The sequence below is a fragment of the Diabrotica undecimpunctata genome, unplaced genomic scaffold (assembly GCF_040954645.1).
Source record: "Diabrotica undecimpunctata isolate CICGRU unplaced genomic scaffold, icDiaUnde3 ctg00000602.1, whole genome shotgun sequence".
Classification (NCBI taxonomy): domain Eukaryota; kingdom Metazoa; phylum Arthropoda; class Insecta; order Coleoptera; family Chrysomelidae; genus Diabrotica; species Diabrotica undecimpunctata.
This window is the reverse complement of record NW_027311910.1, coordinates 776,667-790,999: the sequence shown is the minus strand read 5'-3', so window position 1 is coordinate 790,999 and position 14,333 is coordinate 776,667. Positions and strand designations below refer to the sequence as shown.

General features: G+C 32.0%; 2 protein-coding genes and 1 long non-coding RNA gene across 4 annotated transcripts in view; 2 read left to right on the top strand and 1 right to left on the bottom strand.

Moving 5' to 3' along the window:
- The first annotated feature begins 708 nt into the window (after positions 1–708).
- LOC140431252 (alpha-tocopherol transfer protein-like) overlaps positions 709–14,333 on the top strand; it is a 35,534-nt gene continuing 21,909 nt past the window's right edge. For both annotated transcript variants that reach the window (XM_072519190.1, XM_072519188.1), the window contains exon 1: positions 709–791. The gene's annotated coding sequence lies outside the window, so the exon portion shown is untranslated. The remainder of the gene's footprint in view (positions 792–14,333) is intronic.
- On the top strand, positions 1,787–2,531 carry LOC140431248 (uncharacterized). Its single transcript, XR_011949643.1, has 2 exons — positions 1,787–1,956; positions 2,303–2,531. It is a non-coding gene; the product is annotated as an uncharacterized lncRNA (long non-coding RNA).
- On the bottom strand, positions 7,992–8,696 carry LOC140431254 (zinc finger MYM-type protein 1-like). The gene has a single exon (XM_072519193.1). The coding sequence runs from the start codon at positions 8,694–8,696 to the stop codon at positions 7,992–7,994; it is 705 nt and encodes a 234-aa protein (XP_072375294.1).

Here is a 14,333-nt window from a genome sequence, read left to right as displayed (position 1 = left end):
TCTAGAATCATTAATAGAGCAAGTTCAATAGTTTTAATATTTAGCCTCAGTGATAAATAAATTAAATAACTTTTAAACTATTTGACCGATCGGGGGGAAATTTAGCACAAATTTAAAAGACGGTAATTCCTCGATGTTCAAATGTATTTATAACATTTTATTTTGTTAATCAAGAAATTAATAGAATTTATAAATTAGTGCAAAAAAACTGCTTTTTTGCAAATATCTCCAAAATTATTTACCAATTTTAATTTAAAAAACGGGAAAATAAAAATATTCTTAATATAAAAAAATGATATAAATATGGTTTATGTAAAATATAAGGGAAAAACAAAAAATCAAATTGTGACCATAAATTATTGTTTAGAAAAAACGCAGAGTAAAAATACGAGTACTTTTCCATCTATTCGTCATCTAGTAACCCCCACCTATGTCTTAAAAGCTTCAGATGTCTGAGAAAAATTTTTCGACCTTTTTTTTTAACCAGTTTTTTGTAAATAAAAAAATCTTTGTTTTATGTCACAGAAAACATTTTACGCACAACAACTGCAGTTATGTATTTACAAACACTGAGTTGTTGTTTTTCTTTGTGTACGATATCAAATCTCAAATCTTTTGAATGAAATTATTTTCGCAATCCGCAGCAGGCGTTTATATTTAAATGAAATTTAAATGAAAGTGAAAAATATGCAAATGAATGTTGATCAGGTTTATTTTATTGCCTTGTTTTATGGTGACTAGCCTCTTAGCAAAATTTTTAGTCTTGATTGGTGTGTGTTTGAATTTGAGAAGTAAGTTAAATATTTGCGTACCTAAGTAATATTTTAATAAGGTGCCGTAAGAGTTTATTTGAAAATATTCGAATTTTGAAAGATGTGTTTTTATGTGTGATACTACATTTATTAATATTTTTTCGTGTTGTGAAAATTTGATATTTAAGAAATAATATAAAAGCAAATTAAATTAATTGTGAAATAGTTCTAGTATTATTAGGCATTTCGGGTCGATTTCGAAAATCGAAACGCTATTCTAAACGCATTTTGAAGACTTTTATATGACTTATAAGTTTCTTTTCTTCTCAAATTTGCTTCAAACGCTTTACTTTTTGCTGATAGACGAAAAAATCGAAAATTTACCGTTTTTTGATCTTAATTTGTTAAAAATTAATTAAGTCCAAAAAATCGACTGTAGGAAACATCTAGGTTTTTGCTACAGAGGTCCATACTACTCAAAACAACTGTCGGTTGTCTGGCCATACGAGTGTCACGAAAAAAAGGTTATGTCCTATTTATTTATTAAAAATGCCGAAACCAAAGCAATTTTAGCACTTTTCGAGGCTGTTTTTCAATAGGTTGGACATCGACATTAAAAAAAAACAAAAGATAATAGGTGAAAGTTTAAGTCAAGAAATTTCAAAATGTGGACCTTAATTTTGATTTTATATATCACAAGTCAGTTAAAAATTCATAAACAAATTGATATACCGTTGCGTTTCGGGATATATCTTGACGAACGTCTGAATGGAGAAGTTTCATAGTGTTGATAATATGTTTTTCAGTCAAATAGAGTCAAAGTATAGAATAAAACTGGTAAATCAGTAAAATAAAGAATGAAATCCGTTAATAAATGACGGAGGTATGGAATATTAAAGTTGAGAATTTCCGCGCGAAATGATTATCGCTTCGACTTTGTTTCTGACGTCACGTCTCCGTATTGGAGCGACAGAGTGCAGAGTCCCGAACGCCGAGGCCGAACGGTCCATTTATTCTGCATTGAACCAGCAAGAAGTGTTATACGTGTAGTAGCGTTCAAATTTTATTTTATCGTAATGGAAGAAGGATTTGTAAAAAGTCAAAGTGATAATTTGCCAAAAATTTATATTTATACAGTGATTGACTTTTTTTCTTCCAATCCATCTTATATAAGTGCTGAAATAAAAGGAGTAAAACTTTCTAAGTAAGTATCTATTTACTTTCGCTTAATATTATAGTCGTCTACATACTACTTAACTACTAATATAGAAATTCTTTGGCTGATAAAGCAAAGATATAATAATGCAAACATTATTTTTTTACCAATTTGTTTAATGTTTTTACCGACCAATCAATAATTCTTTACTTGCATATTAATTTTATAAGAACACTTACTATTTTTTCATGAAAAGTTTTAATATCAATTGTTATCAGTAGTGGCTTGTAGTTATTATAATACCATTAATATATCATTATAATGGTCGTCCATAAGTAAAGTTGATTAAAACAATATTAATTAAGTAAGTACCTAAGTATTGGTAATTTTTCAGAGCCTGCAGAGAATCCTATCGAGATGAGGCTGTCGGATATGTCCAGGTGAAACGTGAAGGCAATAAATGTACTGTAAAATGCAGAATTTGATGCAGAAGTAGATGTTTTTGAAGTATTTTATAATGAAGAATACTGCAAAAATTTAATTAAACAGTGTACATTGTTTTGGAAGTATGTTTTGGATTTATTGATTGTAGATTAAAAATAAAACACAATACGTTTTAATTACATGTTATTAATTTATTTTGAACGTTAACCATACCACATGCAACCACAACAATGAAATCCAACATACAAATGACTTTAGTATCGATACAAGCGTGAGGGGCTACCATGGAAAAATTTCTTAATCTACCTATTGATCTCTCAACATTTATACGTAGCGCTGCTATACGTTTCGTTTCCATTACTTCCAATTTTGAACTAACCGTGTTTGCAGAAACGCTTGGAGGTCTTATAAGATGGCAACTTTTAGTTTCTAGCAAATGAGATATGTTTTTAAAACCCCTGTCAGCCATAACAGAATATCCCGGTGACAAATTCAACAAAAAGTCACAATCTTCAAATATTATTGTGTCACTGGCCCTTCCACCATAACCATCCGAAATGTAGTTAATTAATCCATCAGGTGTAATGGAAATCAAATATTTAATTGTATTACAATGTTTATATTCAGACCAGGTCAAAGACTGTTGCTTGGCACTCGAAGGTTTTTCTATTCGTATTTCAAAGCAATCTAATACACTGACAGTTTTAAAATATCTCTTTCTAAAAGATATGGGTAACTTCTCATAAATTTGTTTCATCGGCGGAAAAAAAATAAACTGTTAAAATATACTTCTTCTGGTAATCCCAAATAAAAACCGATGTTGGTATTTATTTTAAGTATAGTATCTTTACAAAAGTTAGGTTTGATTGTATTTGACATGCTATCTGAACTTGTGCTACTACATGATGACACAGACATTTTTGAAGGAGAACTTTCAGGTGAGGAACAGATGTTTTTTCGCTTATTTTCCATGTCACTTTTTTTCGTTCTAAACCTTACTGTTTGCACCTCCTTGTTTTTTTTGTGGAGTTTTTATATTAACTTGCACTCTTTTATGTTTATATTTTTTCTTTGGACTACCTATACCTCATTCAAATTCGACGTGCAGTAAAAGTAAACAAAACCAGGCTATGCTACGTAAGACTCCATAGGCGTGCGGTTTTGCTTTCAAATTTACTATCAAATTAATAAAACAGTATGTACAATTAAAGATTTGTTTACTATGAACAACGAAGATAAAATATACAATGTTACTATTATTTTCAAGGAAATTCAAAATTAGCTTCACTACTGTAAAATAAAAAGAAACTTATGGTTTGACAAAAATAATAAAGCAGTAATTGCAACGTTGTTTTGACACTTAAACGATCGAAATAGAAACATCAAATACACTTATTTTTTAAAGTAAATTGTGTGTTAGTTCGCCTCAAAAGAAGTAACTTATTATTATGTTTTCCGTTTTTATTTGAAAAACAATAAAACTCACGTGATCCAGATTACAAATGTTACCAGAAATTGAAATCTCATTTTATATAAATTTCGTAAATTTGAATACAGATATACCTTAACTTAAAATGTTTTCATAAACGAAAATTTTGTATTAAACAAAAATAAGGTGCACTTGGAGAAGTGCCGCCAGAAGTAAAAACTTCTTAAATTGCGTTGAAATTATGAGTATTAATATCTAAGAGCTTCCGGTTTAAACGGGGCTGCCAGTCATGAACTGAGCTCTTAATCGCACCCCATTCGTTTTTTAAGGAAAACGAAGTTTCAAACAAAAAAATATGCAAATGTCCGAGAAAATCATTCGTCAAAAATAAAAACATTCTACATATCTGACTAATAAATAAAACAAAAAACTCACAGTGTAAATTAATATTTTATTCATAATCAGAGTCTGACGTGCTGCTCTCATTAACTACGTTAATTATCAGTGGTTCAACTTGAGTCTCAATTACATATCTTAATAGATTCGTTATATCGTCCCTTTTCATTTGCTATGTCGCAAGTTAGGTTTCGATCAGTTGTTTATTTTGAACTTAGCCAGAGGCCTTCCTTAAGTCAATAAATCAAAATTTGTCTATAGTAAATTTATTTTCATTCATAGTGCCTTATGATATCTCGTACATAACTATACGTTCTATATAATCAAGATCCTGTGTAGTGCCATTTTGGTAGTCGCCATGTTTTTTTCTATCTTAATATATTCGTTATATACTCCCCGTTTAATAAATATCGACAACCGAGTTGAAGAAAGCGGATATTCAAAAGTGGCTGCGATCAAAAGTTTTGACAATTCAGTTCTAAAAGTCGAGCTTTTGACTATTGTGAATAAACATAAAAAAAATTCACTATTGTTAGCATATTGTAGATGAAATGGGTAAAGAAAAAAGAAGGTATTCACAGGCACTCGAGGTAGATTCTGAGTAAAATATTACCTAAGTTACACTTTGAGTTTTTTGTTTTATTTATTACTCAGATATGTTGAATGTTTTTATTTTTGACAAGATTTTTCTGACCTTTCCATAGGTTTTTGCTTTGAAATTTCGTTTTCCTTAAACCAACGAATGGAGTGCCATTAAGAGCTCAGTTCACGAGTGGCAACTCCGTTTCAACCTTAAATATTACGTTAAAAACATTTTTACACATTTAATGTAATTGTATTTTAATTCCGTGCATTACAATAACAGATTCACGTTATTATGTTGCTGGAAAACCTCATTCTAACATGTTTATTCAGTTATTTTCAGTTCTGTTATTCCTGTGAACGACTTATGCTACGATGTCTACTTCATATTTTCATATGTATTTCATAATACAGGAAAATATAGGTTTATACATCGTTAAAATCATGATGTGGGAGTGCCCCTCGTAACAATCATACTGTTGACGGTTTATTTATACTTACCGCAGCTCTACCTTGTATTTAGTGTAGAAATGTTTAGAAAGGTTTTCGAAGCCCCGCCCATTGTAACGTCAGAGGTGAGGTAGTCCATTAATAAACACAACTGATCGTTTCCACTAAACAGACTCGAGTTTCAAAAACTCGGGACTCGAAAAACAAAACGAACTGTTTTAAAACACGCCAGTCTTTAGTAAAGTTTGTGAAAAGTTGCTATTTTGTTTTATTGGATACGAGTTTGTGTTTTGTTTTGTTTTTATTTTGTCCGTTTGGTGGGAAACCGCCATTAGATATTACATTTAATTTTAAAACAATTTTTACATATTTAATTTAATTTTATTAATTCAATGCATTACAATATCGAATTCGCATATTATGTTGTTGGAAAACATCATTCTAACATTTATTAATTTAATTTTATCTTTGTTATTTTTCTGATCATAAAATATAAATGATAACATTTATTATAAATATAAATTAATAAATTCAAGCACTGTAATTCCCTGACGCACGCCCTGGCTAAAATATTATCACTAGAACAACAGTGGTCCAATTAAGTTATAGCAATTCTTCCGCGTACAAGGACTACTAAATGATATGGTATGCTGAGTTTCGTATACGATGTCTATTTATATAGTTTATGAGGTGGATATTATGTACGTTTATACATTGTAAATCGTGATTTGGGAGTGCTCCTCGTAATATTCATAATGTTAATAACGTGTGTTGGTTTGTTTACTGCTACTGCATCTTTAAGATAAATTTGGTGTAGTACACTTTTCAAAATACAATCCTCGGATAAAGGATCCTTTGGTACACTTTTCTCTTCATATATTGGATCACAATTAATGATTTCGAAAGGTTGACAACATGAGGTCGATGGAACATCATCTTTTAAAATCTCATTAAAACATTCTGCTTTTCGTCTTTTTTCATATGCTCCACTTTTTCTTAAAGGTTTTACTACTTTCTGGCAATCAAACTTGTGAGGGTATATTTCTGATTTCAATTTTAATGTTCCACCGACCAATTTAAACTTTATTAAATTTTCTGTATCATTTTCAATCTGTAATAATAAAATGAATAGATATATAGAACAAAATTTAACTAGTTTACTTGTTACATTATAAAGGTATAAACATAAATTTTACATATTGCAAATACACTTTAACGAATTGTTAAACATTCTGCAATAAACATAGCTTAAGACTTTAAAGTCAATTTTGTGATCGTTCTGGAGTTTTTGCAAGGTAAAATTTTCTACTTATGACGGTTGTATATTACTGCATGCATTTATGGACTTTGTAGAGAAACAAAAAAATTAAACTAGTGTATTTGATATTACATAAGTAACATATATAATATTATATTGTTTGCAATTACACCATTAGTTAATATCTATTAATTATTATACCTTGATAGTAAATAAGAAAGTGTTAACTCACATCAAAATGTTCTTCACATACGTATTTGATACTTTTGGGTCCAATTAAATCTCGCTTCATTAATTTGCACCATTTCTTTCTCTTGTCTGTTTGCAAAGGTACATGGAAAAATATTTTGTTTGGTGTTTTAATTGTTGTGCTCGTGCAATTAGGCACAATACAGTATTTATAGCAGCCTTTTTTAATATTACTCATCATATAAATCAATAACACTGTTTCTTCACTTTTTATACACCACTTTCAAACTTTATAACAACAATAAAATGGTACACATTCGACAACGAACAAACGATGAGTAATCTAAGCGAGGCGCCGCCGGTCGCTCCGTTCAGTTTATAAACTATGTATGGTTTGTGTTATAAACCGTTACGGAGATGTGACGTCACAAAGCCCGTCTGCTGAAATAAAAATGATGAATGCAACGCGCAACTTTACATGCCTATAATTTTTTTATTTTTAGAGATATCATAATTTTTTTTTGATAGTGTAATTTAGGTGTGCTTTAATTTTTATTTGCAATCATAAAAAAAAATGGTAAACTTCTCCATTTTAACGTTCAAAACACATTTAGTCCAGTCGTCAATGATTTGACATCTAAAAATCATAAGAAAAAGCTGAATTTTGCAGAGAATATTAATTTTAAAACCCCAAAAAAGATGCAAAAAAGTTTACGACTTATACCTCCGGGCTTCCTTCTAAAACCTCCTTGTAAAAGGCAGGGACGCATTTAGGTCAATTGACACCCTAGGCAATTCTCTAATAGCCGCCCTTTAAAAATGTACCATTTTTCCGAAAAAAAAACTTGCAAGCTGAATTTTTTATTTATATAAGACTACATTAAAATTGGATTTAAACTACGATGTTTATATACATATTCTTCTTCGCGTGCCATATCAGAATTATCAGACGTTGGCGCAGGCCCGTTCCTCCGGTAGTGAGCGCCTGCGTGCAGGATTTTTTGTGCGCCCCCATATTATGTTTTAAGATACCTATAATATCATAACATGTTCTTGTGATATGATTGAAAATACGATATGAATGTAAAAAGAAAAATAAAACGAACCATGTTTGAAAAAAGGTTTTTTTTTTCAAAATTAAATGAAGAAAAAAGGTCATTTTAAAACAATATTATTATGAAAGTTAACAGTAAGAAAGAAAACACTCAATTCGCAAATTAATAAGGCATTCTGCAATATAACATGAAACAATAACGGAAAGGAGATACTCTCAATGCAAAAAAACTTTATTAAATAAATACCAACTGAAAAATAATTAAATAACAAATATTGGAATTACAACATGACACGTCGTGCTTTCACAGATGCAAGCTCATTTATCATTTCATTGTGATCAATGGCTTCACAAATTTTATTTTCAATTGAAATAACTGCCAAATCTGATAGCCTTTCTTGGCACATTGACGTTCTTAAATAATTTTTTATGAGCTTTAGCTTTGAAAAACTCCTTTCGCCAAATGCCACCAAAATTGGAAGGGTCAGGAATATTCTCAAGGCTATAAATAGATTTGGAAACAAGGATTGTAAATTTTTCTTTGTTATATAATTAAAAATATCTATGGGCGAATCCGAAATTTTGCTAGAGTCTGTGAGTGGGTTAAGAACTTTGTATGACAGAATTTCATTATGCAAATCAAGACCATCAATATCTTTGCATACGTTTCCTTCATGTTGAATTTGTAAAGCTAAATCCAAATCCATACATGATCTTTTAATCACATTAGAATCTAGATTTTGAAAATTACCCAAAAATCCAAATAAATCGTGGCACTTATCTATTCCCCCAAAGCGTCTTTGTAGGGATTGAATTGTTGTGTCCAAAATTTGAAAATAAAAACTGATCTTAAATTTTTGTTTTGGATCGAATACTGTTTCATCTGCACCTTCATACGAAAATTGAAGCTTCGTCTTTCTTTGTCGTAATAATGGAAATGTTTGCTCTACATCACTTTTTTCTGGTTCTGCTACAGCCTCATTCATGAAAATCTCGAAATGTTTGTCTGACCTTTTTTCAGTGAAATAATAATAAGATTTTTCATTTCTGTATGGCATTCATTTAAAGTTGTATTTGGATTCTGGACCATTTTACTTACTATATTAACTTTTGTTAACACATCATGCCAAATTCTTAATAGAAAAAATGAATTTGAACGTTTTAATTTTGTCTAATAGTGACGAGGGCGAATGGCTTTGACTTTGCTTTCCCATCGTGTTTCACTTACCGATTTTAAAGTTAAGTTTGGTACATTCCTTTTTAAAATGTCTCATCTGTAGGGTGAAGCAGAAAAAAATTGAACAACTCCTGAATAATTGAAATAACACCTACAGTCAAATATAAAATTTTAACTGCATCATTGACACTTAAATTAAAAGTGTGAGCTAAACAAGGCCCACATGCTTGAAAGACATATTTGCCCCATTGTCGTAACCCTGACCTCTCATATCATCAAGGTTCATTTCAAATTTTGATAATATTTCTTCTTTTAAAAAATTGAAGAGCCGTTCTCCTGTAGTATTTAAAACTTTGAAAAAACCCAGAAAGTGTTCTCTAATTTCGACTTCATATGGAGAACAATAAACGAAGCGAATTATGACCGTCAGCTGCTCAACATGGCTAGCATCTGGAGATTCATCCAAAATAATTGAGTAATATTTTGCTGTTCTGAGGCAACTCAGAATTTCTTTCTGAATATTTCTTGACAATAAATGAATTAATTCATTTTGGAAGTGATTGCTCAGGTAATGAGGCATATTTCGGCACAACCCTTTAGACCTTCGAATATTGCTCAGGTGTTCCATCATAATTGGATCGAATTTAGCAACTATTTTAACTAATTTTAAAAAATTGCCATTATAAATCTCATAAATATTCGTACTGTCACCCCTAAAAGCTAAATTTTGACCAGCTAAATATTGCACAAATCATTCTTTTAATTATTTCACGCCATCGCCGTCTTTCAATTTCATAATATTTTTGTTGCTCTTTATCAATAGTACATTCTTTACTCAAACGCGGCGAGCGGCATTAGACGGCGCGTCGTGTGCTGACACTAATAAAATTGTAGGGTAGTAATTTAATTAGAAATTTTGGTATTATAATAGGGAATAGCAATCGGATGAAGTGATTGCTTTAGCGCTTACCGGGGAAATACTGAACACTGACTTTTTTGTTTTAGAAGTGAGAATATTTTTGTAATGGTAACCAAATATTTGGCGCCCCTAAAATTTAGCGCCTGCGTGCGGGGCATTCATTGCATACCCGCCAGGAACGGCTCTGCGTTGGCGATCACCATTGCGAAGGGTTCTCGATCTTCTGCAATATGGAATAATTGTCCTGCATTTGATATCTGAGTCCATTCATGAATGTTTTTTAACCAAGAAACTTGTTTTCTTCCTACACCTCTACGGCCCTCTATTTTGCCTTTAAGGATCAGTTGTAATATTTTATATCGACTTCCCCTTAATGTATGTCCCAGATAAGACATTTTTCGATGGTTAACAGTCTTTAGCAGTTCTCTATTTTTGTTGACTCTCCTTAGTACTTCTTCATTAGTTTTCCTTGCTGTCCAAGGTATCTTGAGCATTCGTCTATGAACCCACATTTCCAATGCTTCAATTTTGTTCATGATCGATAATTTTAGCGTCCACACTTCTGCACTATACAAAAGTACGGACCAAACATAGCACTTAACCATTTTTTGTCTTAGTTCTAAACTGAGATGATTATTACAAAGAAATGACTTCATTTTCATAAAAGTAGTTTTAGTCATTGCTATTCTACGGTTTATTTCTATATCTGGATCTAGTTGGTCCGTTATCACAATTCCCAAATATATCATTTTGTGAACTTTCTCAACTTGGACTCCGTTTAATTGAAGCTTTGCAGCGGGATGTGGGTCACGACTAAGCACCAAAAATTTGGTTTTGTTTGAGTTTATTTTAATGCCCATTTCCTCTACTACCTCGTGAATACGATCAAGCAGAATTTGGAGACCTTCAATATTATCTGACAGAATTACTATATCGTCTGCATATCTAATCATATTAAGTAGTTCCCTATTGATTTTTATTCCATATGGTTGCCTTTTAAGTGCCTTTTTAAATAACTGGTGCGAGTGAACAGTAAAGAATGTTGGCGGCAAAATGCAACCTTGTCTGACTCCTCGTTGTATGGAGATTTCATCGGTGTAGTTATCTCAAATTTTTGACGATAGCAGTTTGACTCTAGTACAAATTTTTAATGACACTAATATCCTTGTCATATATTCCGATATTTTTAAGTATTTGCATTAATTTTACATGTTGTACTTTATCGAATGCCTTTTCGAAGTCCACGAAACATGCAAATACATCTTTTATTTGGTTACGGAATTTTTGTAATAGGATATTAAGCTCAAAAAGTGCCTCCCTGGTTCCTATAGCATTTCTAAAACCAAATTGGGTATCTTTGAGATCTTCTTCGCATTTGCGTCTAATTCTGTTGTGAAGTATTCTTAGGAAAATTTTAAGAGTGTGGCTCATTACATATACATATACAAAAAATGGAAAAAAATGTCATTCTAGTTCGATCACATCAGAGATTTCTTCCTTGATTTTTCTTTGGCAAAATCATCCATAATGTCGTCATAATTTATCACATTTGTTACAGCACTTTCTATGGACAAAATCAACAAATTGTTAAGACGTTCTTGCTTCATAATTGATCGGAAATTGTTTAAAATTCTTGATTATTTATAATTGTTGACACTCTTCTTTAAATATTTAGACATTTCATTTGGTGATTTTATTGTGGTGTCCAAATGACCCTTTAAGTGAATGCATCTATGTATGAATGATGTATCTAGGTCGTCTTTATAAATTTGTATCAGATTTTCAGCTTCTTTAATAATTTCTTCATTGTTTAATTTTGGCAAATCTGTTATAACACGAAAACGTTGATAAATAAGTCGATAAGATTCCAGACGTCTATTCAGGTCTCTTATCAGAGTGTCGATTATTATATATAATGTGTGGATTTTCATTTCATCACTAACTGAAAAGTTTATTGTCGTCAAATTGAATTTTTCTTTTTCTCTTTCTTATTTCTTTATGTTTTATTTGGCACAATTTTTTGACTTCCTCTTCATAAATTGTAAAATTATTTCTGATTGAGCTAAAGTAATTTAAAATAGCTTCATACTTTTTAACGACTCAGATCGATTGCAGGACTCTGGACATACTTATTGGATAGGTTCACTCTTTCTAAAATATTGTTGCCAAATGACAGCTAATGAAGCCATTCTATATTTTTCAAATATAGAAAGTGCTTGATGTTTCACAGCTGAGTTTGACATTAGTCGTTAGAAATATTAAAAAGCGCATTTTTTATTTCGCTGAAGCCAGTATATAACGCTTTAGTTGCGCCCGCCCTTGCGGACCACCTAGTTTCACTAAGATATTTCACAACAGGTGATTTTAAGTTAGTCAAAATGTTCCATCTGTATGTGAAAGCCGAGAAAAATGTATATAATTCTTGTAAAAAAATTAAAAAGGAAGTGGCGTTCAGACAGGATTCTGCTGTCAAAGATCCTACCAAATTGAAAGAAAGTCCAGAGCAAGGTACGCACTCAGCAAGTTTATTGTGATTTTTTATTCTGGCCTGCAGCCCTGAATATTTGCAAGACATATTGGATGCGTTATCAAATGATTGGCCGCGACAATCACGTAAATCAATGGTACATTCCTCTAAAGTCGGCATCACTGTCGATTCCAAAGCGGCAGATTTGTGACCTTCAGATGGAATATATTTAATAAATTTTTCAGTCGGCATACCATCACTAGAAACATAGCGAACTAAAAATGCTAGCTGATCAACATGAGACACGTCTGGTGTCAAATCAACTATTATAGAATAGTATTTTTCTTGTTCTAATTCGCCAACAATCGTTCTTTTTACTTTTTTTTTCCATCAAAATTATTAGTTCCTCGCATATAGTGTTTGACAGATAATTACAGTTCCCTTGACCAATATTTCCAAATTTAATAAGGTGCTCGCGTAAAAAGATCAAATTCTGCTATGAGTTCTAAACAACCTAAAAAGTTGCCGTTTTGAACTGATCCTATAAATAAATTATCTCCTCCACTGGCAAGTCCCCTTGTGGTCAGTGTAATTATTGTTGCAACAACACGTTACAAAACGTTGCGCCAGTATTGTAGTTCGCTTCTGAACGTACTTGTTATGGAACAGTCTATTCTGTATAAAAAATATACAAATATTTTTTTGTGCAGTGTTTTTGTCTTATAATTTGCCGCCCTAGGCAACTGCCTATATTGCCTAATGGATAAAGCGGCCCTGTGTAGAGGGGTAAAAACTTTACTTTACTATTTAATAAGAACATGTACAGCGTAGAAAAAAATATTTCAAATGAAAAATATAGCTGAGATGATTTTGAACAAAAATGTTTCTTAGCACTTGTTCTGTAGAATGAACCGTTCTCTCAGAAACAACACTTAAGCTAAATTAAATGGCCAAATATATGGCCTAGGAGGACAAATTCGTTAAACTTCCCGTGTTCGAATCGGTATCAATAAAGTGTTATGATCATTTCGGCCTAGCCCAGCCTCATCAGACACTTTGGGCTGATACACATTCAAACTCGGAAAGTCCAACGAATGTCTCCCAAAACTTCACTACAACAGTAGTTAGCTACAAAGGCGCCACCTGCTTTGGCGGCCGTGAACGAAAACGATATGATAATATCGTTTTCTGTATCCTCTGCGCTATGCGAAATGTGTAAAAGATATAATCTTTTAGCGAAAGCCGCTATCGCTTTATTAAATTATAATATATGGCCTAGGAGGACAAATTCGTTAAACTTCCCGTGTTCGAATCGGTATCAATAAAGTGTTATGATCATTTCGCCCTAGCCCAGCCTCATCAGACACTTTGGGCTGATACAAATTCAAACTCGGAAAGTCCAACGAATGTCTCCCAAAACTTCACTACAACAGTAGTTAGCTACAAAGGCGCCACCTGCTTTGGCGGCCGTGAACGAAAACGATATGATAATATCGTTTTCTGTATCCTCTGCGCTATGCGAAATGTGTAAAAGATATAATCTTTTAGCGAAAGCCGCTATCGCTTTATTAAATTATATGGCCAAATATATGGCCTAGGAGGACAAATTCGTTAAACTTCCCGTGTTCGAATCGGTATCAATAAAGTGTTATGATCATTTCGCCCTAGCCCAGCCTCATCAGACACTTTGGGCTGATACAAATTCAAACTCGGAAAGTCCAACGAATGTCTCCCAAAACTTCACTACAACAGTAGTTAGCTAACACATAGGCCATATATTTGGCCATTTAATTTAATAAAGCGATAGCAGCTTTCGCTAAAAGATTATATCTTTAACACTTGAAGCGACCGGCGATTTTGAATGTCAGTTGCGCGCGCAAAATCAATGTTAAATAAAATGTGTATCAAGTCGACGGTAAAAATTCGATATTTCCTGATCAGAGTGTCCTATTGAAAAAAATCAAAATGCATTTTGAAGGTGAGGAGTGCAGCTTCTTTATGCAATTTTTGTATTTTGCCGAAAATAAAGTCAGTTTCTATAAATCGGTTCAATAAATAAA

What these genes read in the sequence shown, in the direction of transcription:
- LOC140431254 (XM_072519193.1), bottom strand. Translation starts at nt 8,696, where the DNA reads ATGAATGAGGCTGTAGCAGAACCAGAAAAAAGTGATGTAGAGCAAACA.